Source organism: Synchiropus splendidus, chromosome 5, assembly GCF_027744825.2.
Source record: "Synchiropus splendidus isolate RoL2022-P1 chromosome 5, RoL_Sspl_1.0, whole genome shotgun sequence".
Classification (NCBI taxonomy): domain Eukaryota; kingdom Metazoa; phylum Chordata; class Actinopteri; order Syngnathiformes; family Callionymidae; genus Synchiropus; species Synchiropus splendidus.
In genome coordinates this window covers 20,683,161-20,708,894 of record NC_071338.1, presented here as the reverse complement: position 1 = coordinate 20,708,894, position 25,734 = coordinate 20,683,161, and the positions used below count along the sequence as shown (strand labels likewise).

General features: G+C 41.4%; 3 protein-coding genes across 3 annotated transcripts; 2 read left to right on the top strand and 1 right to left on the bottom strand.

Annotated features, from left to right (window-relative positions):
- The first annotated feature begins 773 nt into the window (after positions 1-773).
- myef2 (myelin expression factor 2) lies at positions 774-8,824 on the top strand. Its single transcript, XM_053865887.1, has 17 exons — positions 774-938; positions 2,935-3,131; positions 3,808-3,860; positions 4,543-4,550; positions 4,632-4,725; positions 4,902-5,090; positions 5,165-5,318; positions 5,408-5,457; positions 5,533-5,593; positions 5,676-5,777; positions 6,682-6,738; positions 6,806-6,919; positions 7,241-7,333; positions 7,380-7,439; positions 8,043-8,209; positions 8,318-8,369; positions 8,454-8,824. Exons 1-17 carry the CDS (start codon positions 832-834, stop codon positions 8,615-8,617), a joined length of 1,722 nt encoding a protein of 573 aa, XP_053721862.1. The 5' UTR covers positions 774-831; the 3' UTR covers positions 8,618-8,824.
- A 249-nt stretch (positions 8,825-9,073) lies between these two features.
- On the bottom strand, positions 9,074-15,279 carry slc24a5 (solute carrier family 24 member 5). The gene is made up of 9 exons (XM_053865886.1): positions 14,850-15,279; positions 14,527-14,706; positions 12,966-13,049; positions 12,800-12,903; positions 12,519-12,619; positions 11,513-11,796; positions 10,561-10,767; positions 9,812-9,913; positions 9,074-9,675 (listed from the first exon to the last, which is right to left on the bottom strand). Exons 1-9 carry the CDS (start codon positions 15,010-15,012, stop codon positions 9,353-9,355), a joined length of 1,548 nt encoding a protein of 515 aa, XP_053721861.1. The 5' UTR covers positions 15,013-15,279; the 3' UTR covers positions 9,074-9,352.
- A 1,939-nt stretch (positions 15,280-17,218) lies between these two features.
- On the top strand, positions 17,219-24,228 carry LOC128758979 (E3 ubiquitin-protein ligase RNF128-like). Its single transcript, XM_053865520.1, has 3 exons — positions 17,219-17,374; positions 21,911-21,996; positions 22,064-24,228. The coding sequence occupies exon 3, from the start codon at positions 22,188-22,190 to the stop codon at positions 23,253-23,255; it is 1,068 nt and encodes a 355-aa protein (XP_053721495.1). The 5' UTR covers positions 17,219-17,374; positions 21,911-21,996; positions 22,064-22,187; the 3' UTR covers positions 23,256-24,228.
- Positions 24,229-25,734: the final 1,506 nt, after the last annotated feature.

Genomic DNA, 25,734 nt, shown 5'->3' with positions numbered 1-25,734 from the left:
TTAGATATCCACCACTATTATTTATTTACTCATGGGTTTTGTAATCAATAGCTGTGTTAAGCATGTTTTCACTTTCAGGAGTCTTTCGGGTCCCAAGAAAATGCAATGATCTGCGCTCTGGTAAAAAAAAAAAAAAAAAAAAAAAAAAAGTATATCAATCACAAGTCGCAGGGATGATGAATTGGCTTGGCTCTGTTTGTGGATCAATACTGTTGGACGCTGTGAGTTAGCTGCCTGTAATATTGCACATTACAGGTATTACTGCCATAGCCTGATGAATAACCCAGATATGATGCTGTGCAGATTTTGCTGAGCCCAATATCTATAGCTCAGACGGTGACTGTCCTGACTCACAGTGTTGTGTTGTCATAGTCACTGGTATGTAGTGTATGTGTGCTTTGTATTATAGTATTTATTTAATCTCATCTTGATTTCACTTCGTTGTTGTGATGATATTTGTTTTCACATTGGCTCATTTATTTTGAATTATGCACAGTGTGAAGTTAAGTCAGTTTTGTTATGACAGAGTCCATATTTCAAACAAGACAGCAGCCAATTTCCTTCTCCTTTTTGGCCTCTGTGAAAATCACACATGATGGATTTATACTCTTTACATTCCTTTACTTGTGTTGTTTGTATAATGTGATAACACACACACACACACAAATGTAAAATAAAGAATTGTCACTCTTTGAGTGAGTCGCGACGTGATGTTGCCTAGCAACGTCGCTCAAATCTCGCGATGTTTGCTTAACGCGCGCCTGCCGCTCATATTGAACTGCGCAGCTCTCGTGTTTGGGGCATTTTGTGTTGCGTTAAATCAAACCCAACATGGCAGACGCCCTGAATCCTGACGACCTGAAACTAGAAGAATTCAACGAAGCTGTTGCCTCAGGGCCGGATGACCATTTGGACGATACTACCAACGGCGTGAAAACGTGAATAAGTGTTTTCTTTCTCCTCCTTCTTTGTGCTGCCGTTAGCCAACCTGGCTAAAATGGGTCTGTCGTAGCTAGCCACCATTAGCCGCTGTGCTGTTTAGCTTGTTGTTGCTCTCTATCGTGCCGTTTTGCTGTTTCTCTTTCACGTACTGTAATACACTTATACTTTCTTAACTGTGGAAACCCCACGTTTATTCACGACGGTTTCAAAAGTCGGTAAACAACGCGGCTCAGGCCTCCAGAGGGGATTGTTTCAGTCATCGTATCAATGAACAACTCATCACGAAATAATTCGTTAGCTAGATATTTACTTGTATGTATATATGTATATATGTATATATATATATATATATATATATATATGAATATATATGAATGAGTCAAGTATCTCACTCATGATTACTCGGTTGGTTTAACCGAGTGCACACTGTAATGCACTGCACAATGTAAATGCTCCTCTTAGTTGGAGCATAAACAAAGATTGAAATGGGGGACAAGCATTTGAAAATCATTGCTGTACTCTGTTGGTGACTTCGTTGTTGGAAAAACAATAACTGTAGCGTGAAAGGGACTCTATTAGCTTTTATAGTGGGGCTGAACGATTTGGGGAAAGTATTGAATTGTGACTGGTTTTGACATTTTTGCAGTGCCTGGGGAGGGAATTTGTTTTCGCCCTTAAATTATGATGTAGTATGACCATCACAAGCTCGGTTATAATCAACAGTGGGGAAAATCATTCATGATGATGAAATGAGATGAATTGACGCATGTGTTTATATGAATAGCATATCTTTAACTATTGAACTGCCACAAGAAAAAAAAAAACATTCGATTGATTCAGCCATTGAGTAATCTACAGAATATTTCCTATTAATGGGGTAAAAAACTTCTCAGTTAAAGAGCAATTACAAATTTGATGTGATGTCCTTTTTTCAGTGTTTGTTTTACAACACAAATAGAATTGGCAACACATGAAATAATCAAGTATTTACCCTGAAGTTGAAATGATTGTTTGGAAGTGGGCACATGTCTATGGATTACACTGTTGCACTGTTCAGTTTACCTTGCTCCAAGGCCATGGCTCCAATCTGGATGCCTGCTGGCTGGGTGGAAGCTCACTTGACCACAGTCCTATGATCGAACTCCCGCAGCATTAAAGACGTGCTGTTCTGATGATGAGAGGAGCCGTCATTGTGTTTGTCTTCACTTCCCATCAAGGCGGAAATGCTCTTATGCTTATGATAGTTTTTGTCAGTTTTGTCGAAGATTGTTGTAATTTAAAATGAAATTTTAGGCAAAAAAAATCGGATTCGTTTTTTTTTTTCATTCAAATTACTCAAGTATTTGTTTCACTGCTACACTGTAAAAAATTGACTTCAAGCCTTGTAAAAACATATAATTATCATTAAATTAAATCAGAGAAAAGAACAACGCACTGCAGCGCATGAAAACAAAAAAGGATAGTATAAATCCAACCCATTTCACCGAAACTCCCTACACATGGGCCTTCTAATTTTTGCCACGTCTCGACTGGGTCTCACGTTAGTGTGGTGTACAATGGAAATAATTTTTCTTCATGCAGACTTTGAATCACACTTTATACTGCAGCATTAGCACAACAACAGCGCCGTCTGCGCTTGTCCCTTGACACCATGGACTGGGAGGAAAGTGATAACCTAATAAAGAACAAACATTTGAGAAATGGGTTACACAAGGCAGATAATATTTGTCTGTTGTTGAACTGCTCCTGCTTAGTCATCAGTCTGCTGTCATGTCGCGGTACCTCTGTGACTGGTGCAGCAAGTTGCTAGGTTTTCTATCGCATTCTTGTGCACCTCTGTTTTCTGTTTTGCAGCCTTAGTGATTCAAAAATCCCATTGTGTTATATGGCGATGTTTATTTGAATCAGAAAAAACATGTCAGGCCTAACATGTACCATGATATGCTCGTTCTTGTTTGCCCCCTTTAATACTCTGCCCTGTTTAATTTATAGGGATGCTGAGGACTCCCAGTCGCAGCCGGATAAGTATGACCCGAAAGACAAGTCAAACCGAAGAGGAAATCGCTTCCATCCTTACAAAGACAAATCTGCTGGAGATAAGAAGGCTCTGCAAAGGAACCGTGTTTTTGTCAGCAACATACCATATGATGTGAAGTGGCAGGCAATTAAAGATCTAATGAGGGAAAAAGGTAATTTATTAAGAGGCTTTCTCACCGTTTAACAAATACATAGATTCCCCAGGTTCTACCACTCAGTTCCACCTTACTTTGGATGCAACTAGTTCTCAGGGCATAGTGTGATTTCTTCATGGCTATTGGAATTCTAACCTTATTTTGGAACCGAATTTTGTCGGGGTGTAATGTCTGTGTGAAAAGGAAGCTGCAATTTTGTAATGAGCCGTTATGGTATTGTCAGTTTTGTAACGTAAAATTTCAGTCTTATGAAGAACAGACTGTCGTACGATTTGTGTTGCATCTGTTGCAAGGTGAACCCTGACTGTACACATGAAATAACTGCTATCTGCTGCTTTATGATGTGGGTCCGTAGTGCCCTCGAAGGTGAACGGTGAGCCTTAATGATCAACTGCTGCAAATGGTATTTGTTGAAAACTGATCACTGTTGAAGTGTCTTGAATTTCCCAGGTTAACTGTAGCTGTGTACTCTGGCCTTGGCCTGTGAGCGCATCAGTCACTGCCCAGAAAGGCATGGTGTTGTGTGGTGGGATGTTGGTCTGGGGTGACTGTTGATCATTAATGGGACATCTCCATCTGTAGAGGCTTTGCCAAGGCCCACGGCATCTTGAAGACTTGGTGATTTAAATTATTTTGTTCTTTTGGTATTTTTTCCTTTGTATGTCTCATGTAGTTGGTGAGGTTACATACGTGGAGCTCTTTAAGGATGGAGAAGGAAAGTCAAGGGTAAGTGAAGTGGCGAACTTGCTGCACCAGGTTCTATTAGCCCATTAGGTGGCTCTTTTCAATCTAGTCCTTTTTGTGCTTTGGCTCTTACTATGTCACTGTACTGGAGAGTCTATGTTGTTAGAGCCTGATAGTTGGCTAATGATTGATATTCACTTTCAAGGGAGATGTCCTGTTGATTTTTGGAAAGCTAAAATGCAAGACTGTAGTTTAGCTTTTGTTGTTGTGTTTTTAATTGGTGTACTTTTTTGTTTCTTTGGCCATTTCCCAAATGGAATTGTTGAGTCTGTCTTTTTATATCTCCCTACACATATAATAGCTGACATGCATTTTTGAGATGCGCCAGATATCTTTTTACAAATGTATGGAAAACCTGATGTTACAATTTTATCGTGCTATGAAAAATGCTTAATAATTTTATCACTGCCGTCTGATTTCAGTTGTTAAAATTCTTTGTATAACCAATGTCTGGTTAAATATTTATCAGAGAACATGTTTTTAAGCATGTGTTGCACTGCTGGCCAAAGCCCACCAGTGGACTGACTATGGCCAACAAAGTAGATGTGAAATAGGAGTACATCAATAGCAACCTGACCGCAGTTGTGGATGTGTTTATTAACTGTCTCTCATCTGCACCCTGTTCTTTGGATGTGCTTCTGCGTCCTGATGTGGCCTCCCTCAGGGTTGTGGGTAAGAGATGGCACATAATTATTTTCATTTAGGTTTACCAATTCACTGGTTTAATTGAAATTTTTTATTTTGATTCCATAGTGTGGTGGAGTTTAAAGATGAAGAATATGTGAAAAAGGCAATTGAAACAATGAACAAGCATGATCTCAGTGGAAGACCACTCTACATCAAGGAGGTATGTCAAACAACAGTCTTGTGAATTCACATGCTTCAGGAGAAGCTCATTTGTCTTTGAAGACCACAGACTTTAAGTAGTACACTTTTGCTACATTGTGCTGAAAACCGTTGTCATTACTGCATCATCGAATTGCAAAAGTCCAACCAGTAGTGTCAACGTTGTCACCATTTCAGGACCCTGATGGCGAACACGCTCGTCGCGTGCTGCAGCGCATTGGTGGACCACAAGTGGGGCGCATGCAGGACATGGGACCTGGAGGCATCAATATCCCCCCTTCCATCATGAATAATCCCAACATCCCTCCAGAAATTATTCTGGGATTGCAAGCCGGGCGTCTGGGCAATACAGTGTTTGTTGCCAATGTGAGAAGACACTTCTCTAAATCAATGTTGTGCGCATTAAGCATGGAAACTAAAATGCGGTCTTTTCTTTTTAGCTTGATTTCAAGGTGGGCTGGAAGAAGCTAAAGGAGGTCTTTAGCATGGCCGGTGTGGTTAAACGTGCCGATGTGAAAGAGGATAAAGATGGAAAGAGTCGTGGGATGGGAACTGTGACTTTTGAACAGCCTCTCGAGGCTGTGCAGGCGATATGTATCCTTTGAGTTCAATACTTAGCCCTTCCAAGTACACATGCTTAACAGTTCAGCCATTTGTCTGGTTTACCTTGACTCTGGAAAAAGCCATGTTCAATGGGCAGATGCTATTTGACCGACCAATGCATGTGAAAATGGTGAGTTCTTTTAATTCTAATCGGTTCATTTTAAGTGAAATGTGACTTCTGCAACATGATTCTTTGTCTTAATAGGATGAAAAAACTCAACCCCTTGATGATTTCCGTTCAGGTGACAAAACACCGCAGCTACCACGTAAGCATGGCCTCAAATTTTCAGTCTTTCAGTTTTCCTGTCAAGTGTTGCATTTCCATAACGGCTCGTCTGCTCTGTTTAGGTGGCTTAGGTGGTATTGGAATGGGACTTGGACCTGGTGGACAGCCCATAAACGCCAATCGCTTGAGTGGTGGAGGAAATATGAATTCAGGTGGTCCTGGAGGTCAGTGGCATTTTTCTGTCAGTGGAAGCTTTAGCACTGTGCTACATGTCTGATTTAAAAATAATAATAATAATAATAAAAATGTATGTGAATGTGAACAGTCGAATACAACGCCAACAGACGATAGAGTAATAAAAGAGGCATATAAAGTTCACACATACAAGAAAGTATGACTTTTCATTAGAAATGTGAGCGACCTTGAAAAAAATCGGATTTCTCAAAAAAATCCAAATTGAGCATTAAGTCCTGCAGTATGAATGTAGCCTGAGAGCCTTTTTAGCAACTCAGGAGCAGAGACTTCCTCACAGTTCATAACCATCTTGTGTAATAGCAAAGCATAAATTCAATGTTTTTCAGTTGTCCTTTTGACAGAATAGTTGCTGCACTCTGCAAGGTTTTTCTGTTTTTCCTTCTCCTTTAAGAGCTATATAAAAACGTGTCTGAATTTAAATGATTTCACAGTGCATTTTTTTCACATGTCCACAGAAGGACTCATCATTTTGATCACAAATTCATAGTCAATCCATGTAATTGGCAGCAAAAATCCTGACAGCAGCATCCCTGCTAAATAGAGGCATTTGCATCTATATTGTATTTGATTATAAGTTGATATTTCAGATGCACTTTCTCCTTTAATGCATGTGGATGGTGAATGTAATGCCATGATCAAGATGAAAAGATATTGGAATGTTCAGAAGTTGTGTTCTGAATCAAGCGGTAGTTGTCTTTCTGACCTTGATCCTGTTGTGATTGTGGTCTCATTGGAGTCACCCGCGGGTGACTGAGATGTTCGCCAAGTATTATGCTTGAGAAGTTGACAGGATGTCTGCGATCTATACATGCAAAAGGACTTTGTATAAACCTGTACTTGTGATGGAGAATGACGGAATGCCTTGTCCAATAGGAATGGACAGTCCAAATTTTGGTGGGATGATGAGACTCGGAGGAGGAGGAGGAGGAGGTACCTATCTGCTGAAGCCTTTCATGGAGTCCTGATAACTGTGCTGACTATGTTCTTTTCCTGGAAGGAATGAGTGGAGGTGGCGGCGGCGGTGGTGGTGGTGGCTTCGGCGGCATGGACAACATGTCGAACATGGGTGGTTTTGGAGGCAGAGACATGGGGGGTGCTGGTAGAATGGGAGGTACGACAGTGATCTCAATCCACAGTTAAAGCCATCTAGATCAGGGATGATCGTACCGGTCCTCAAATGGCCAGGGTGGTGCAGATGCAGGTTTTGTTGCAACCTTACTAGCACACACCGCATCACCCATCAGGTGTCTGAAGACTGTAGTCAATTGATTGTCAGTCTGGTGTTTCTTGTTTGGGCTGATTGCTCATTGGGTAAACTGTGTGTACTTGCTTGGTTGGAACAGAAACCCTTGAGGACCGGTTTCCCCTCCCCTGATCTAGATGTGACTAGACTCCACAATCCTTTTGATCCTTTTTGTTTTGTCCTTTGAAGATATGTTCCGTTCTGCCATGGGTGGGATGGATCGAGGATATGGAGATTTTGGACAAATGGGTGACTACTTTGAGCACTTCTTCGCCTTCATGTGTAATGGGTTTTCTGTCCCACCATCACTGACTTTCCGTTGTTGCAGGTGGTGGATTTGGAGGAGGAATGGGTAATGGAGGCATGGGCAACATGGGCGCTGGCTTAGGTAACTAAATTTCACTATTAGCTGTTGTACCTTTTAAGTTTCTGAATGTTCGTAACAATGCTCAGTAGAAGGCCGGAAAAATCGGTTGCTTGTCAGAGAGTTGGTCTCAGCTATGTTCAAATGCCTCCCATTTACAACTGGCATGAAACACTGTGACGTTCAAACATACATCGGTCGCCGCTCAGACACTACTGTCCGTCGTGTTTTGTTGCTGGTTGTCCAGTGTATCCAGATAGATGTTAGCATGTAGGTACTATGTTGTACATACCATCCACTGTTGTCCCGCCACATGCAGTCATTACATTGACTGATTTATCAGTAGTATTAGTAGTAGTATCATGTACGACAGAACAGGCCATGTCTGTTAAGTCACCTGTATTGTGAATATTGTTTCACACAGTCAGCAGGTTTGTAGAGGCCCCAGCGGTTGGGATTGTAGCATGACTTTGATGGCAGGTGTAAATGGGATGAACGACTAAAAATGGATATATGCAAAACCTGAGCATTGTTTCGAGACATCATGTAGATTTACATTTCATTTACTAAAATGTTGATTAATATTCTTTCTGTATCTAGAATTGGTTTTGTCTGCATTAATTGCAGGTGGGGGAATGGGCAACATGTCAATGGACCGGATGGGCTCCGGCTTTGACAGGATGGGTATGTCAGGGGGCATGGACATGAACCGTGGATTTGGGAACTTCGGAGGCGGTGGAGGGGGCCACATGGGCGGAGGCTCCAAAGGAGGCTGTCAAATCTTTGTGCGAAATGTAAGCGAGATTTGTTTTGTTGAAACATTTGATTTATTCACTCAGCATCAATTCTTAAGGAATGGAAGGCTTGGATTTGTTTCAGTGCTAAAGTGTCTTTGCTTGCAGCTTTCTTATGACCTGACCTGGCAAAAGTTAAAGGAGAAGTTTAGTCAATGTGGTAGGTGGTTCTTCTTTTCAGCAAAACATTGGGTTGAGTGTTTGTATCTTCGTTTCCGAGATGCTTACTTGATATGTATTGCAGGCCATGTGATGTATGCGGAGATCAAGATGGAGAACGGCAAGTCCAAGGGCTGTGGAACCGTCAGGTTTGACTGTCCAGAGAGCGCAGAGAAAGCCTGCCGGATGATGAACGGCACCAAGATCAACGGCCGAGAGGTGGACGTGCGCCTCGATCGCAACGCGTGAAACTTTTTTTAGAGCGTGTCAGACACACTTGTACATTCAGCCCTTCTGCCAGTGATTTCTTGTTTTGTTTTAAAAACACCACACATACCATCCATGAAGTCTGTCTTTTGTGTTGATATTCTTTGCATTGCTTTTATTGTTTGTTTTGTAAACCATTTTTAATTTGCAGGGCAGTTTATTTGAACAAATAAAAGCTTGATTTTTAAACCTGCTGGCTGACATCTCTTGAGTTGAATCCCGAGTGAATCGGAACCAGCGGGTTCATCTGTAAACTTGTTGCTTAACAGGTGTTGACGAGTCACACGTCCTCCCTGATCATTGAGGTTTTGTTTTTAGAGGGAAAAGAGTGGAAAATTTTGTGCCTTGGTATTTATGGCTTCGGCCTCCTTGGCTTGAGTCAACTGCTGCCCGTAAACGCTTATCAGTGACGTTGATCCCTTTTTCTTGTTCATGTTGGCTCACCTGGAAAAAAATATCAAGACCAAACAAGCTGACTTAAAAACTTTATTACTTCCCTCAACAAAGTAAGAATGGTCTTGTGCTTTAGAGTTGAGATGGTACACCTCCGTGTGTGTAGATGACATTGTGTGTTGCGAAAACGTAGTGGGTTGTTTGAGCAGACCCGTATTGACAGAAATTCTTCTGTAGAATCTGAAAACCGGCTTCAAAAGTGCTGTGCTCCAGAAGTTATGTTGTTTCCTTGTAACATGTCTTAGATCCTGGACTTGTTGGGGATCAGTCTCCACACAGCCTAATGGGATTATTTCCAATAATCCCCAGCTCGTAAAGGATCGACAGTGTGGCGAAAAGAATGTAGAAGGCCAGAGAACAGACCCCTAACTTCCAGTCTAATTTCCAACCGTTAATATGAACGGAAACAAAAAGGAAGACAATGGAAAAGAGGAGTGTTGCGGAAATGAAGACCAATCCAGTGCTGTTGACCTCCACCGGATTAATTGTGTCCAAAAAGGCCGTCTTGATGAACCACGGAAGGCCCAGGCACAGCATGTCGAATACGTTAGAACCCACGATGTTGGACATTGCCATGTCGGCTTTCCCTGTAGGAGAGGGAAAATGAATTCAGTTTTTACAGTCTTTTTAAGATGAAATAAACTCAAGCCTTATTTATCTTATACGGAGAACAAGATGGAACAATTCCTCTTAGATAATTCAATTATTGTATTATCATAATACCTTCTCTGGCCACCAAAACACTCGCAACAGTGTCTGGGATACTGGTTCCAGCAGCTAGCAAGGTGAGTCCCATCACGGTGTCTGGAATCCCCAGTGTCTCTCCTGTGACCGCATAGGAATCAAACCATCACCGAAAGTGTCACTGCGAAATGTCATCAGCAATATACAAGTCTACTAGTGTACATATGAATTTGTGTCTTCATTCTCATTAGAAACCTCAGGTCCGCTGCAGAAAATGATCACACTTCACCTGCCCTCTTGATGTACTGGCCGGCCCCATGAGACTGCGTGATGCACGCCGGATAACAATGATTCTTCAGTAAACCTCTGCTCTGCGTCACATGACAAGGCTGCACTGGACTCAAATCCTAGCTTCCATCTCACTTGTCTGGTTGGAGGCTTGTGCTATTCTGCCTGTGGATGTTCCGTGTGCCATCACATGACTGTACTCAGAGCTGTAATCCTGGGGCGGCTGGTTCAACACATGGCCCACTGGACCTACAACAAGCCCCCGTCTTAACTGTTCAGGACAATGGCATTTCAGGAATTACCCAGCGGACCAACATGTGATTCTACTCTGAGAATTTCTCTCACAAGTTTCACACAACATGATCCTCAAAGCGCTTACATGATCTGCAGCTCAACTTAAAAACAAAGGTGACTCGTGCATCCCTAGCTAACACAACCACTTTGATGTCAAGACCATGGTGAAGGGGAACAGCAGGCAGCTTCTGAAGTCTGGCTCTTACCAACAACAGTGACCATCCACACCAGGACGTAGGTGAAGCCGGAGATCCAGACGGCTGACATGAAAAAGGTGACCATGAACCACGATTTCCAGAACCTCCTTCTACAGTCGGGCACGGTCAGGAAGAGCAGGAGGATAATGGGCAGCGATAAAACCCAAAGAATCCTCTTGAAGTCATTCTCCGGTACGGCAAACACACTCTTCTGCTCTGCAACAGTCACACAAACAAGGCTCCTTTATTGTGGGGGTTAAAACCGTGTCAGAGTAGGATAGACTGCTCTCAAAGAACACTTGAACGCAATAGGAAACAGTCGTGTTGTCGACGAAACAGAAGTCGTTCTGGCTAAAAGCCACATCTGTAGTGTGTTTTATGAATGAGTTAGTATACCTATAGTGCAACTGTCTCATGTCGTGTTTTGCCTTTGATCGTAACACAGGGTGCTATCTGAAATACAAAATACATGTGCAGCCTATGGATTTCGATTTTTTCTCGATATTTATCTGCGGTCTCAAAGTAATCCATGAGAGGGCCACAATGGGAGCATGTTTTGTTCCAAACTTTTACCAGTTAAGTGAAGATTGGTAATTGTCTGGTGCTGTTTCAGCAGACACCTGATTGGTTCACCAATGTGTACCTGCACCCACTGCCTCTCATTTGTGGATCACTTTCATACTCCTTATATACACCGACTTGGTCTCGTCTCACTCTCTTGGTTTATCTCGGTCTCGATATGTTCCCTTCTCGATAATGTCTTGGTCTCTTGGTTGGTGTGGCCTTGACTGCAACACTATTCCCTATACACGGGCAGTGATGTGTATAGCATGAATAATAAACAGTGCAGTGGCTAAGCAAAGAATTTAAACAAGTGATCATCATGGATGTCATATTATTTTCCACCAATGATATTTGCATGTTTAGATTGTGTGACCCCCTGAAGTCAGTGGTGTTTTACCTTCAGGTAACTCGTTGAGTCCATGCAGGCTGAGTGAGAGATGCGAGTACCCAGAGTCATCCTGGAAGATCCCACTGTCAGTCCTGGATCGACTGTGGACTCGAAGACCCGTGTCATCGCTCCAGCCCATGAGAGGCTCCCTCTCCGTCCTCTCTCCGGAGCCCTTGCCCAAGCAGGTGCAGCAGGGGCTCAGCTTCCTCAGGACAAACTCACTGATGCGCAGGTCGAAACACAGAACCACAATGTAGACCCCGTAGACCAGCAGCAGGCTGGCAGCGTCGTACCTGCGGGTGAAGTGGACCGTCTGTCAACCATGCCGCTCTGTTGGCCGTCTGTCTTGTTGAAAACAACTGCCACGATGGCGTGTTCATACAACCCATCCTCACTCTCATCGCATAATACACTGATGTTGGGAAGGTGGACTTTATGCTGACGAAAAAGGCAGCTTTCAGCGTAAAAGGCGGGGCAGCATGGATCCGTGCGTTCCATCGTGCTACCATGTAGCTCCAGGGGTGGATTGCATGTCACGGAGCGTGAAGTGCACCACAACGCACGGCCATTTTATGGGCTTTAAACCTAGAGCAAATGGAGCACCATCTCATAGCTTACCCGAACTCCACCCTACTTTTTTTTCATGTGTCACGCTGCCAATGTGTCAGTATGCAACGCTGAAGGCTACCTTTTTCGTCAGTATAGGACGCCTTGGGATTGAGGATGGGTTGGTTCATAAGTGGCGTCTTTTGACTCTTACAATAAAAATCGAATCAGAGGAGTAATTCAATGTAGGACCTCATGTGGCCCGAGGGCAGTGAGTTTGAGTCTTAAACTAAAGTACATTACAGTCTGTGCATTGATGTCAGTGGACTGGTGTTGCAAGTGTTTATTTCCATCTCCAGTCGCAAGACAATGGATCAAAGAGGACGCCATAAAGCACATTAATTTGCCTTTCCCAGTATTGTGCTAGATGACAGTGCAAAGTTGACTTTCTATTTGCGTCGTAACTCACCAGTACACGTTGTTATCTGCGATTATAGCAATAACAGCGGCAACACTGATGCCATAAGCCAGACAGTCCCTGAACAGAGGCCAGCAAGTGAGGCGACCTGCCTGATAGAGGAAACAAAAATAAATGTTCTACAGGTGATAAAACCCAATGTACACAATCATTACCAGCACTGACCTAGTTAGTAAGTGTGCATCTGTTTGTAGCAAGCATAGCATTAAAGGTAGGTCATGCAAAGAAGGCGATAACATAAGCATCAACATAAGCAGAGTGTGCGAATTCACCATTGGCGCCAAGATCCCACATGCCGCACAGATTCCTAAGAGGTTATAGACGGCTGATCCCACTATGGTACTGACCCCAATGTCTCCCTTGGTCACAAACACACCTGAAAGGACAATGACCTAAGTACTCTGCATGATTGTAGGTTTATATGAAGCAGTAATGTACCTAAGAACGCGGTGACGAGTTCAGGCGCTGAACTCCCAGCTGCCATAAAAGTGGCCCCTGCCACATCCTGCGAGAGTCCGAGACCTGAAGCCAAACACAAAACAAATGTGCGCTGAAATAAATGTTGTTTATTTCAGAGCGTTTTTTCACCCAGTGGCGGTGTAACGTCCACACGTGTCATTTGATAATTGCTCTGTAATAACCTTTGTATCAGTCTTCACGTCATGATTTTCCTTTCCATGATATCATTAACATTTTATCTTATCTAAATCGGTGACCCCCTTGAATGAAGGGGGTTTTGATAACAGTCAATAAATCTCACTGTTGGTGCTATATTTTTACAATTTAAGAGAGGTGTTTCACTTCATGATAGCGGTGAGGAGATAAGCAGTTTTAATTTTATTGCTGGATATGATGATACTCATGGGTGTTTTTTTTTGTTCCATGTTTCGATACAGATTCAAAAGTGGACTTGACCTTATACATTACCATCACTATATGAGGCCAAAGACACCCATAATCTGCCTCAATTGTGAACGTAAATAATCCTGCCCCAAGTTCTGCTGAACAAGAAAATTGTATCATGATGAATACAGAATGAAAATACCAAATAATCTCTACAAGTCATCTAAAATAAGAAGCTAAAATCAGGGCTGCTGTGTCTCACCTGTCCAAACAAGACTGGCACAAACAGCTCAACAACAACACACAGCTGTTCATTTCAAATGACACTGAATTTCATTCAAATATTAAGTGTTTGAAGAGAAGCGATGTTAAGTTTTACATCGGACAGCAGTTCCACCAGTAACCAAAATGTCATGGCAACTTAATTCCCGAACTGTGTTTTATTTATGCGTCAGTGAGCAACAGTGATGTATTTTTCATTTCACCACAGCAGCTTTTCTTCCTCTGGGAATTACTCTGGTGTTCCATCAGATATACATAATCTCAGTCCAGACTGGTCCCGCTTTGGAATGTGAAATAACACCCCGCCAATCTTACTCAGGGCTTCCATTAGTTAGGTCTGTAAACTGCTCTGGCAGTTCCACTCTTGACAAGTCATTGAAGCACAACTTTAACACGACGGCACAGTTGTCAAAAACATTGATACTCCAATAAGTATTCATATTTAACCCTCCGCCCCACTGTTGTGTCACCCAAAAGACTGATACCTGAGTTTTAAGGTGAATGGACAGCAGCTCTGATCAGCAAGAACAGGAAAAAAAATATTCAGATTTTATTTGTGTTTCAATTCTCCATGTAAAAAAATTGCCTTTAAGTCGAGGGTAAAACACACCTCATTCTTATTCTGTGGCTGAGACTCCAGATGGTGTTATTAAGATGCTAGTACATACTGTTTTATACTACTTACATATATGGCTTCCATTGGCCTGGTTCTTGCAAGGTTTCTGCCTGACCTATGGCAACATAACGTGTGGTGCACTTTGCTACCCTCAGTCATGACAAACAGTATTTGCTTTTTTATTTGTCGCACCAGCTCCAAACAAACTTCATGTTACGAACAGCTCGCTAAAATTCACGCACACAGAACGTGACTTACGCTCGCTGATCACCTCCAGTGAAGGAAGAAAGTAGTCATCGCAGACGATGGACACCGCCAGCAGCATGTAGAAAATGATCATAAAATAAATAACAAGCCCTCCATCTTTCCTCTCCTGCACCGTGAAGAACCCCTCAGGGAACTCTGAAGACTGAGGTCTGATGCATTCCGTCTCATTTTCTGAAACGGCAGGTTTAAAAAATCACCTCAAATGACACGCCTTTAGTTACGCTCTTTTCTGTTAGTTTCCAGCTCATTTACACACTTGGGTCACCACATGCTACACATCACCCGACTTTAGAGTGAAAGTTACATGTACTCACCCAGGGCTCGGCGGACCCTTGCAGAATGCTTTTCCTGAGCTGTGTTAGCTGTGAACGACACAAGATGGACGGTGCAATACAAGAATAACACAAACCCCAGGAAGTACGGGATGAAATCTTTCCTCTTCTTTTTCTGCATAGACGCAAGCTGGTATGTGGCCATTTGTCTCAAATAGATGGAATAATCCGCTCCTCCTTGGAATCATAGGCTCTAATAAATAAACTAACTATGAGAAGTGTGTCGGAGCTCTACATCTAAAACCCTCAGCGCACTAGAACCAGAGAGAGGGAGAGACGGCTGAAGGGAAAGTCTTTAAAGAGTGGGGGTATCACGAGTTGCAAGTCATTCCACTTGAGTACACTCACGCCTGAGGCACATCATCCATGAAATGTCAGCTACAGCATGTGGTGAATTCGATTGATACACTTTCAAACACCCCAAGCCCTACAATCATCATTTCAATTTGAGCGCATTTAGGGGGAACTAATGGTTTATGCTCTATACCAGGGATTGTTAACCAGAGAGCCGAGGCCCACGGTTGGGCTGTGAGTGACAGTGAGACGTTCAGTTTCAATGCATTTGCCATTTGCATCAAGTGTATTTTTTCCCTCTTTTTTCTTCAGTAAATTTGATGACTATCACTTGCACCTGATTCTGCTGCCAGTTGGACTTCTGGATGACAATTTGTTTGTTTACGTGTTAGTAGGTGGTGGTCTATACCATCAAGTGATGATGAAATGTCTGGTACATTTAAAGATATTAATCCTTGAGTTTTCATGAACAGCTTGTTAACACTGTTTGAGTTGAGGAAATGAATTGCCAAAGCCACTCAGTGATAAATCAGCCCAGCAGTGTTACAGGTTCATTGTCTTTAACCGGCTGAATGGACGTGTGGAGAAATCAAACCTGCTACATTACATTAGCAGCGGGAATTCACAACCTTCTGCTCCCAGCAAGCTCAATAATAGTGATATGCTGTTCTCTGTGTGGATCTGGATCAAGAGTGAAATTGGATTAAGCGTGACCGCGACACTGTCAAAACAGCTTCCAGGCTCAAAGTCGTCGCGACGCATTCGATGGAGGCATGATCAACACGATTTGTAGTGTAGAGATTTCTAGCTTCAGTTCACGTTTCTCCATAAAACAAGCTGTACATGAAGCAAAAGGATATTATACATCAAGACAGATGCACTCCAGTCTAATCTCAAGGATCCCCAGCAGATTATTTTTATTTGTCTTGACCTTGTATGACCTTAATTGTTTTTATTCAATGTTCTTCCGCACCAGCTCAAGAAAAACTCTCATGTGGAGTGACTTTAGGTAACATATTACTCTTAAAATAAAATGTAATAAAAATGTATGTACACAACGTCAGATTCTAAAATCGATTTATAAGTTGCAAGTTTACTTTTTTTCCCATCACAGCTGTACGGCTGATCTTGAAAACATGTTAATATGGGACGTTCTAATCCTGAATGGAACAAACTGAGTTAAGAAAGGTAAAAGCAGCAGTTTCGTCTTCTTTTGAATTGCTTTTATTTTACAGCGCTGAATGAGGAGGCTTGAAACAGGCCACGTGATGAAGCCAGGGGCTGGGATGATGTCTACATTCAGCACATGACCACCTCATCTTGAGGATTGTCAGACCACTCTGGAGCCTGTGTAAAGGTATTGTATCTCAGAACTGAAGGGCAGTTGTCTTCAGGTCTAGTCATTTATCCTAGTCTCCGAAGACGTGGATCATCATGAAAACTGCCTCTCCTTCCTTCATGTTTCTTTTTCATTTCCCTTTGCCCAGCCATTTATTAAAATAATCCAATGTGAAAAACATAAAATCCAACTGATTTCATTTCAGCTGCGCTCAGCTGCTTGTGGCACATTTTTTTTTTGTTTGCACTAACAGAGCTATTTTATTTTTGTAACTATTGATGCTTTAAGTTGTTAAACACGAACATACATGCACAATATATATTTAAACTGTGTTAAACAGTTAATTCTTCTAAATTATTTAGATAATGTAATGCAAATTAATTTCTCGGAATGAACATTATAACACCAACAACGATTAAGTTAGTAAAGAAATATACAAAACTATTTTAAAATACTAAAACGTGCTCAAGCCTCAAGGTTCCTCTTGAGAGGTTGGATGAGCTACTTAATTATTAAATAGTTAAATATGAATAAATATTAATGTGAAAAATGTCTACAAATACAAGAAAATGATTCGTGATATTTCGGCAGCCAACTATTGTGTTTGCTCACTTAGCTTAGCAGCGTTACGTTGATATGTTGTTGTGACACTGTTGCTAGTCGGAAACTTTATGAAAAGGCACTTGACAGAAAAACAGTCGCTTAAAATTCCTGCTGCAGTCGAACAGCGACGACTTCAGCCCAACAGCAACTGCTACAGGTGCAGTGGGGTTTGTCGGGCATGTTAGGGCTTGTTTCCCCCCCAAACCCTCAATAACACCCCAGTCACCCACAACTCGCGTCCACGCTCCTCGTAGACACCTCGAAGACTCAGGTGGGACCCTTTCATTTACTCTTTTGATGCCTTCTTGCCGTAAAATACTGTTCAATACGTGAAAAATCCACTCGTTCACGTGGCCTGTAACACCTGAAGCAGCTGCGATCAATTGTCTAAATTGGCGGAGAAAGGTAAGAGACGGTACAGACGGTACAGACCCAGTTATGGTGGTGAATGAAACACATTCGAGTCCTGCAAGCAGGTGTCCAAACATTCTCGGGATGAAACCGAGTGTTTTAAGGTCATATCTACTTGTATTCATAAGATTTAATAAGTTCAAATATTCATTTCTGAACGAAGAGATGCACAACCCTTTACCCGTCGCTCTCTGTCTCACGTTGTCAGCGCTATTAAAGTTACAAATGAATACATTTTAGATCACTAATATTGACAGAATGTTGATTCAAGGTACATGTATGATCGCTGTGTTTGTTTTCTATGACCATGTATAGTCAGCAGGTCTTCTAGCATTGGTGCTCTTTTTCCAGACCCTGGGGGCGACATCTTAGTTGACACTTGATGGTATTGTGCATGTGTGCACATTAAATGACATGACTTAGGCCTAAAATACCCAGATTGTTTTCCCACCCCGTAGTCCATCCTTGTCCTAGCTACATGAGGGAGAAATTGGGGAACCGACTTGAACAGGTCATTGGCCCGTCACATGGTCGCTTCAGTGTGTTTTTGTCAGATATCATAAAAGGCACGTAAAGATGTGTGTGAGGGCCCCTAAAGCATTTTTAGTATCTGATTCAAGGTGGATGTGTTTGTTGTGTGTGCGCTTTCTGGGGATCCAAAACATTGAAAGGGCATTGAAAGGACATTTCACAATGAGCGTTTGTTTCAAAACACATTTTAAATTTGATGTCATTTGTGGTTAGGTGAAACATTAAAGTGTGAAGTCATCATTTCTGAAGAAGGGGGACCAGGTGTTTTGTTCTTCAGTGAGGACCCAACTTTGTGGAGATTGACAGGAAACTGACGTCTCCAGCTCATGTGTTTTGTTCACTATTTTTCAGTCTATCATAGTTATATGGTTGTGTTTCCTTCCTGTAGCCTTTATGAGCACTACTCAGTGCTCAATTGGATCATTTATTAAGATTGCTATCAGGAATATAATTCCAAAGTTCTTCACTTCGAACACTGGTTACAGTCGCTGAGTTTGTGAGTTAAAGGAACGGAACCGTCTTTAATGGACCCTAAAGATTGACAAGTAAACTCTTTTTTTTTTTTTTTTACATTCAAACTACAAAGGACAATATACGTGACGATTGTGGAAAAGGGCATGAAACAAGCTCAATAGCAGATTTAAACAATTCCCTAAGATCTACTTTAACTAATAAGTATGGCTTTATTTCATTACTTTTGAACGTTTATTAATTCTAAATTCTAATAAAAATATATTGTTGGTCATGTGGCATTTCCCATCAGTCATCTCTTTTTGACAGGCTTTTGTGTCCACCCTAGTCACACCTCTCTCTTTCTTTATCCCATTCCATGAACCTCATGTATGGTTGTTTTTTTTGACCCAGTACTAAGATTCTTCATCCAACATTCCAACATGTCTCTCTCTATGTGTCCAAACCATCTCTGTCAAGTCTCCTATATATTGTCTCCCAACTTATGTTGCCCCCCTGAATTGCTGGTTTGCTAATCTTCCAATAATTGCTTAAATAACTTATTGTTCAAAATTATTCAGTACTACACCCCCGTCAACCATACTGGTTTCACCGGTCCGTTTGCCCTCAGTCGCCCTCTAGTGACACTGTCGTGAAGTACATTATCTCCTACACAAACTTAATCCAAATCCTTTGCTTTTATACCCAACATTCCTTCTTCACTTTTTTTCGAAATAGCAGAAACTTTGCTTTACGTGAGTGTAAATTCCAATATTTTCTCAGTCAAAAGTAAAGTATTTTTACAAGTTTATAGTCGAGTGAAATCTCTTCTAGTATAAGCACATTGTCTTTGCCCACTTGGTCACAAATGCTCAGTGTGTGTAAGCAGGTATTTATGCTGTGAAGGTCTTCCCTTATTTCAGTCGCTGCTCGATGTAGCAGTTGTGACCCCATTTGCATTTTTTAAGGACACAAATTTGGAGAAACTTAGAGAAACTAAGCTCCTTAATCAGGGACAGATACATTTTAATCCAACTGTTTGAGTCATTATTGGGCCCTAAGATAGGATCATCTTCATCCGTTTACAAACATATCTTGGAGAGGGCGTTTCATCTTGTTTGGCTGATTCCGATCACTCGTGAGTCAACATATTTTCAGTGGCCCTGTCCTCACCTGTTAACCACACCTCTAGGTTTTTTTTTTATGTCAATGTACTGTTTCTCATTGGATGAGTTGTTTTCTTTTGTTTGTGGGTGAGTCAGGTTGAATGTTGGTGATCTTATTGTTTGTTGTTCCCCATCTGACTGGCTTAGTTAACATCCATATATGAAGGTTAGATGTGGTTGAACAACTTTGGAAATTGTTGACAGTAATAAACAGGAGATAAGGAGTTATTGCCAGTGACTGCTTTGGACACGGTGGACGCGGCCCATGAAAACATCTGATTTTTCTTGTTAATGATCAACAGCCAGCCTCTCCCTCTTCTATAGGTGAGAGGAGAAATATTGGAACAATAAATAAGAGTTGCCCAGTTATTCTGCTCTCATTACTGTGTTGAACCACTTTGGGGCTGCAGCGACTGGTTGACCATTATGGGACCATTTCATACATATCCTTTTCCCATTTGATTAATTATAATTCAAATATAAAGCTTCAAAGCATCATTGAACACTATGTGAGTGTTTACTACAATTTACACATTTTTTAAAAATTAAATAATACATTTACATTTATGTGTATTCTATTTACAACACTACAATCAGCCATGTTGACATGTTGGTTTAAAAAAAAAAAAAAAAAAAGTGCTTCGCTGTCACAAGTGGGGCTCAGCCTCTGGCCTAAGGAGGCGTGGTCAGAGTGCTGCGACTGACCATTCATTTCTCTACTTTTGTTAGACGTAACATATTACCTTGCTTGATATCATTTTAAAACGCTCTTAAATTAAGATAAAATGGGACCTGAAATCTAACTATTACAACGACTGGAAGGCCTATTCACTCACAAAAATATATTGTATTTGACCCTCACTTCACCTGAGTTTTCTTTATATTAAACTATTTTTTATTTTGGTGTGTCCAGTTTAATGTCTGTTTTTGGTGCTGACATTTTTTAATTCAGGAACAGATGTTGACCTGTGGTCTGTTTAGTTTCTGATGCTTCTTCTGACAACCGATTTAACTTTAAAAGCACGTTCAACTCTTGTGCAAAAATGTGACCCTTGTTTGAATTGAAATTGCTCTGTGCTTTTGTGTGGCTCTCAACAGAGGTGGACTTGTTCTTTTATGTTATTACACTTTTCTTTTAAGTGTTTTTTATATTAACATTAGACTTGGCATTAAACTCCTGGTAGGTTTTTTTTACCTACTTTTGTGGGAGCTAAACCAATCAATGAAGCATGATTAAATTATCATGAAACTAGTGAGGAAGCAGGGCGTTTGGGTTTTTGGCTGACTGACACATCTGTAGTTTCCTAGAACCACCAAAGGGTGTCGCTCCGCAGAATGATTGCTATTTCATTCACTACATTTTATATTAAATTGTTGAAAACCCTGTCATTCCTCATCCCTCGAGGTCAGGGTGAATTAGAAAACAGTTTTTTTTTACAGTTATAATTCATGATTAATGTGTAGAATGTGCTGGTATTTCAATAAAGCAAGTAGAATTTGTTAATTCATCTATTTCAGTGCCTCATTTTGAGGATAATTGTAACTATTATCTCTTGTAGCAGTAGTTATTTATTGTTGTGTTATTGATATGTTTTTTTAAATAAATTTTGTCTCTTTGTTAAAAATGTGGACATATATTTCCTTTGTAGTTGATCATTTTCTTCTTTGGAAATCTGCTCTATATTCATTGATACCTGAGCTGCATTATTTAGCAACAGACCTAGTTGGTGTGTGTTCGCTGGGGAACTCGGGTAAAACAGTTTGGACGGGAGTCTTTCCGTCTCATTTGTCACTGGCAGCCTATTTTTCTCTGTGTGTTTGTGTGTGTTGTGTGTGCTTTCACTTGTAACAGGATACGATGGAAACTTGACGGTACTTCACCCCATCTCAGCTGACACGGTCGTGTAGCATTGTAGTGCAAAATGCTTTTAGCAGAGCGGCTGGAGAAAGACAAACAATTTTGTTGGTTGTGACGTCTTTGTGACTTAAGTTGAGATTCATTTCTATCTTTTAGGCATCCATATGCAATGCTAGTTCCTTCTTGCCTTAGTTTCAGGACTGACCTCAGACGCAGAATTTGAGGAAGCAAACAAGTCGAACCGGAAAAACCATCTGTTTTGCTTTTCTCACCATGACACAAGCGCTGCTGACATCTCTTCGCTAAATACCTCTTATCTTTTTTTTTTTTTTATCACTGCACCCTTTTTCCAAGATTGTTCCTTGACTCTCAAAACTGCCTGCCTCTGTAGGTTTAGTGTACTGCAACTTGTTGAATACAGAACCCTGCCCTCTGTGAAGACGGCAGAGTGTCCAAGGTTCAGGAAGATAACGAGAGGTGAGTGAGTGACGCACAGCTTGTGTTGTGTTACCAGAGGCTCATATCAGGTTACTGCTGTGAGCAGGTTGGGTGAAACGATATTTGTCTTGGGATCGCTGCGGCTCAAACAACCAGGAACTGGAACTCGCAACGGACTGTCAAAGAACTCACAGAAAGACTGCTTCCTGCTCTTTGGAAAGACTGTTGCCATGGATAGGAAGACACAACACGGTTTGTTGCTTTTGCTGTGTTTGTCATGGCTTGTTCAGTGCTCGGCGGCTTTTGTTTTTTGGACCTCTGTGCTTGAGTCTAGCTACACTGACAGCAGCAGCAACAAGACTGTGGACCAGTTCTGCGAGTGTGGGGTGTACGGCCGTAACTCCATGATTGAGAAAGCCTCGGGTATCATTGCGCTTCCCAGGGGAGACCCCAGAGGCTGTGGCTTGTATAACATATACAACCGCAACTTCACCTCACCTCCCTGGATCGCTCTGGTCAAAAGGGGCAACTGCACCTTCAGCGAGAAGATCATAGCAGCCAAACGTCAGGGGGCCGTCGGCGTCATCGTGTACAATGTGGACGGCACTGGAAACAGCACGACTCACATGACGCACCCGGAGGCCGACGAAATTGTGGCCGTCATGATTGGCAACATCAAGGGCAGGGAGTTTTATGAGTTGGTGAAAAATGGAACGGAGGTTTACATGATCATCAACGTCGGCAGCCCTCATGGACCGTGGATTGACACCTACTGGCTGTATTTTCTCTCAATCGCATTCTTCGTCGTGACTGCCGCCTCACTCGCCTACTTTGTTTTTATCTCCGCCAACCGCCTGTTAAACCTGCGTTCTCAAAGACGTGAAGAAAGGCGGGTCCGATCTCAAGCAAAGAAGGCGATTGCCCGCTTACAAGTCCGTACGCTGAAGAGAGACGACGTGGAGACTTCTTCGGACTCGCACATGTGCGCTGTCTGCATCGAATCCTACAGGCCGGGTGAAGTGGTGACGGTGCTCACGTGCGACCACATCTTCCATAAAACCTGCATTGAGCCCTGGCTGCTGGAGAGGAGGACCTGCCCCATGTGCAAGTGTGACATTCTGAAGGCCCTCGGGGTGGAAGAGGAACCCAAAGAGGACGTTTCAGTCCAACCACCAGCAGAGGTCACTGTCATCACAGTAACCGGACAGGAACCCTTGTATGAAGTCCCACTAACAGGTGCAGAACATCTCTATGACAACAGGGCCTTTGAGGAAGACGCACATGCCCCAAGACGCTGAACAGCACAAAGAGAATGTCGCCCAACAGAGACACTGACTCATTCTCTTGTTTTTAATCAGGACTCCTGTTTTCAATAGTACAGTGATCGAGACTTCACACCTGAACTGTGTGGATGGGCTACTTTTAAGTCACCGTGTTCATTAGAAGCTGACATATTTACATGAGCTTGAGATGGTTATGTTGAATGTCAATGGAAATGATTGTATGCTTCGTCACTCCTACTGCTATAGATCAAGGGTGTACAGCACTACAGTTGGGTCAGAATTGTCACCAAAAACAAATCTATATTCCTAACTTTTGAAATTTGATTTCAAAGACTGTACCAGATGAAGTTGAAATTGGCAGCAGTTTTGGGATCATGGGACTTGTCAGGTTTTATTCCTTTAGCATTGAGTTACTGCTTCATGTTTTTATGATAACATAAACTGGGCTGTCAAGCTGGAAGGACGAATGCACCCAAGCGCACACGCCTGTTTCACCATGACACACATGGCAGATGAGTCAATCACACCACATGACAGAATGGAACTATTTAAAACTTGTTCCACTATAAAATTTCCTCAATGATTTGTTGGTTTATGTTGTATGAACAAAGTGATTAAGGACAGGGCTGATAACTTGTGGTTTGTTTTTAAAGAAAATGTATATATATTTAAATCCTTTTGTCACAAAGTTTTATTTTTTTAAAGCCTAATTCTTCATCTTTCAATTACTGGTAAAATGTTCATCAAGTTCCTGCAGTTAAGGTTCTTATAATTCCGCACACAATCTGGTGAAGCAGAAGAATTGCTTATGTTGGTGCGAACTGTGACTGTTTTCTATGTTTGGGTGATTTCATAGTTCAAGATTCCAGAAGTCTTAAGTTGTTTTGTAACAATGAACATCATTGCTTGTATTAAATCACATTGATGCTGAGAAGGATTTAATAAATTCCTCAAAATGAGGCCTACTTCACTTGCATGTCTTCTTTGTAAAGTTGAAATTGAAGTATGTTTTCGGGACCTCTTACTGCTTAGTGGATTTTTAATGGTTTATCTCATGAATAATACAATGTAAATGAATGTTTTACAGAGTCCACATACTGATATTCATCATATATATATATATATATATATATATATATATATATATATATATATATATATATATATATATATATATAATGGGAAAGAATGAAAATTCTCCTGCAATCATTTGTCCATCTGGAGAAAGCTATGCTTGAAATATTCGTCCAGCTTCCTCTTGAATATTTTTTTTAATTGATGGAAATTTCTGAAACCAAAATGACACACTTTTTCTGTTTTAAATATGAACTCTATTAATTGTTCAAACAAGAGTACGTATAAATAAGTGGTTAAACATGAATCCGAATGGTGGATTTGCGGGAGATCCTTTGATGAAAGTGTTCAGTGTTAGCTCGGAGCAAACATAACTTTGGCGAGTACAGAGGGGCCTTGTTTGCAAGTGAGAGCACAACATCTGAAGGACTGAACTACATATGTGGTGACGAAGCTGAACTCTGTCTTCCGGTTGATTTTCATCCCTGCCCTTGGGTGTGCTCACAAATTCTAGGTCATGCTCAAATTAACATCCCGTTGTTGCAGACTAAATTGTAGATGGCAATGGAAAGTAGCTTCTTACAAGCAATGTGTTGAAAACATTTTATACTCTTACTGTGTTGCTTCTTTAAGCCACTTGATATTCTCATCAGGAAAAAAGCGACTCATGAAATGAGATTTAATGTCAGTGTTTAATCACATTGCACACCTGCGCTGAATATGAGAGGTTTCAAGTCAGATATACACGTGCAATAAAAAGGTTCTTTTCACGTGATCATAATAATAATGTACTGTTTACATTTTACTTTTCATGTATATTATAGAAAATTATTTTTCTAAGTTAGTGAGAAATCCATTTGAATGAGTCAAGGTGTGCAAGTCTCTAGTTGTTCATAGTCTCGTGGAGGAGTGTAATTACCTCTGCACAGTTTGGACTCCATCAGCATACACACCTTGTGGTTGAGCGAGCTAATCATCATATTTCTAAATGTAAGAACCTGACCCAGCAGGTTAAGCTATGCAGCCTTGTGGCTGTGGACTGGAGGTGGTAAGGCCTTTATAGATCCACCCTTTAATAAAGTGGTGAAAGTACTGACGTTTAGTAGGTCATTGAAGAATATGTGTGTATATATATACACACACACACACACACACACACACACACACACACACACACACACACACACACACACACACACAATTGAACAACTACTTTTTTTTATGACAGGTAAAGCACACATGCAAATGATGCTTTGAATACAGAATAAACAAACAGGCAAAAAAGGGGTCACATGAATAATGAAATATAAATTGGTCCTATTGTCTTTTTTAAAAAGAAACTGTCTGAAATGTAGCTTAGTCAACCGCTAGTGAAGGAGAAGCTGACGTGAATGTAAAGTTATAAAAGCTGTTGCATCTT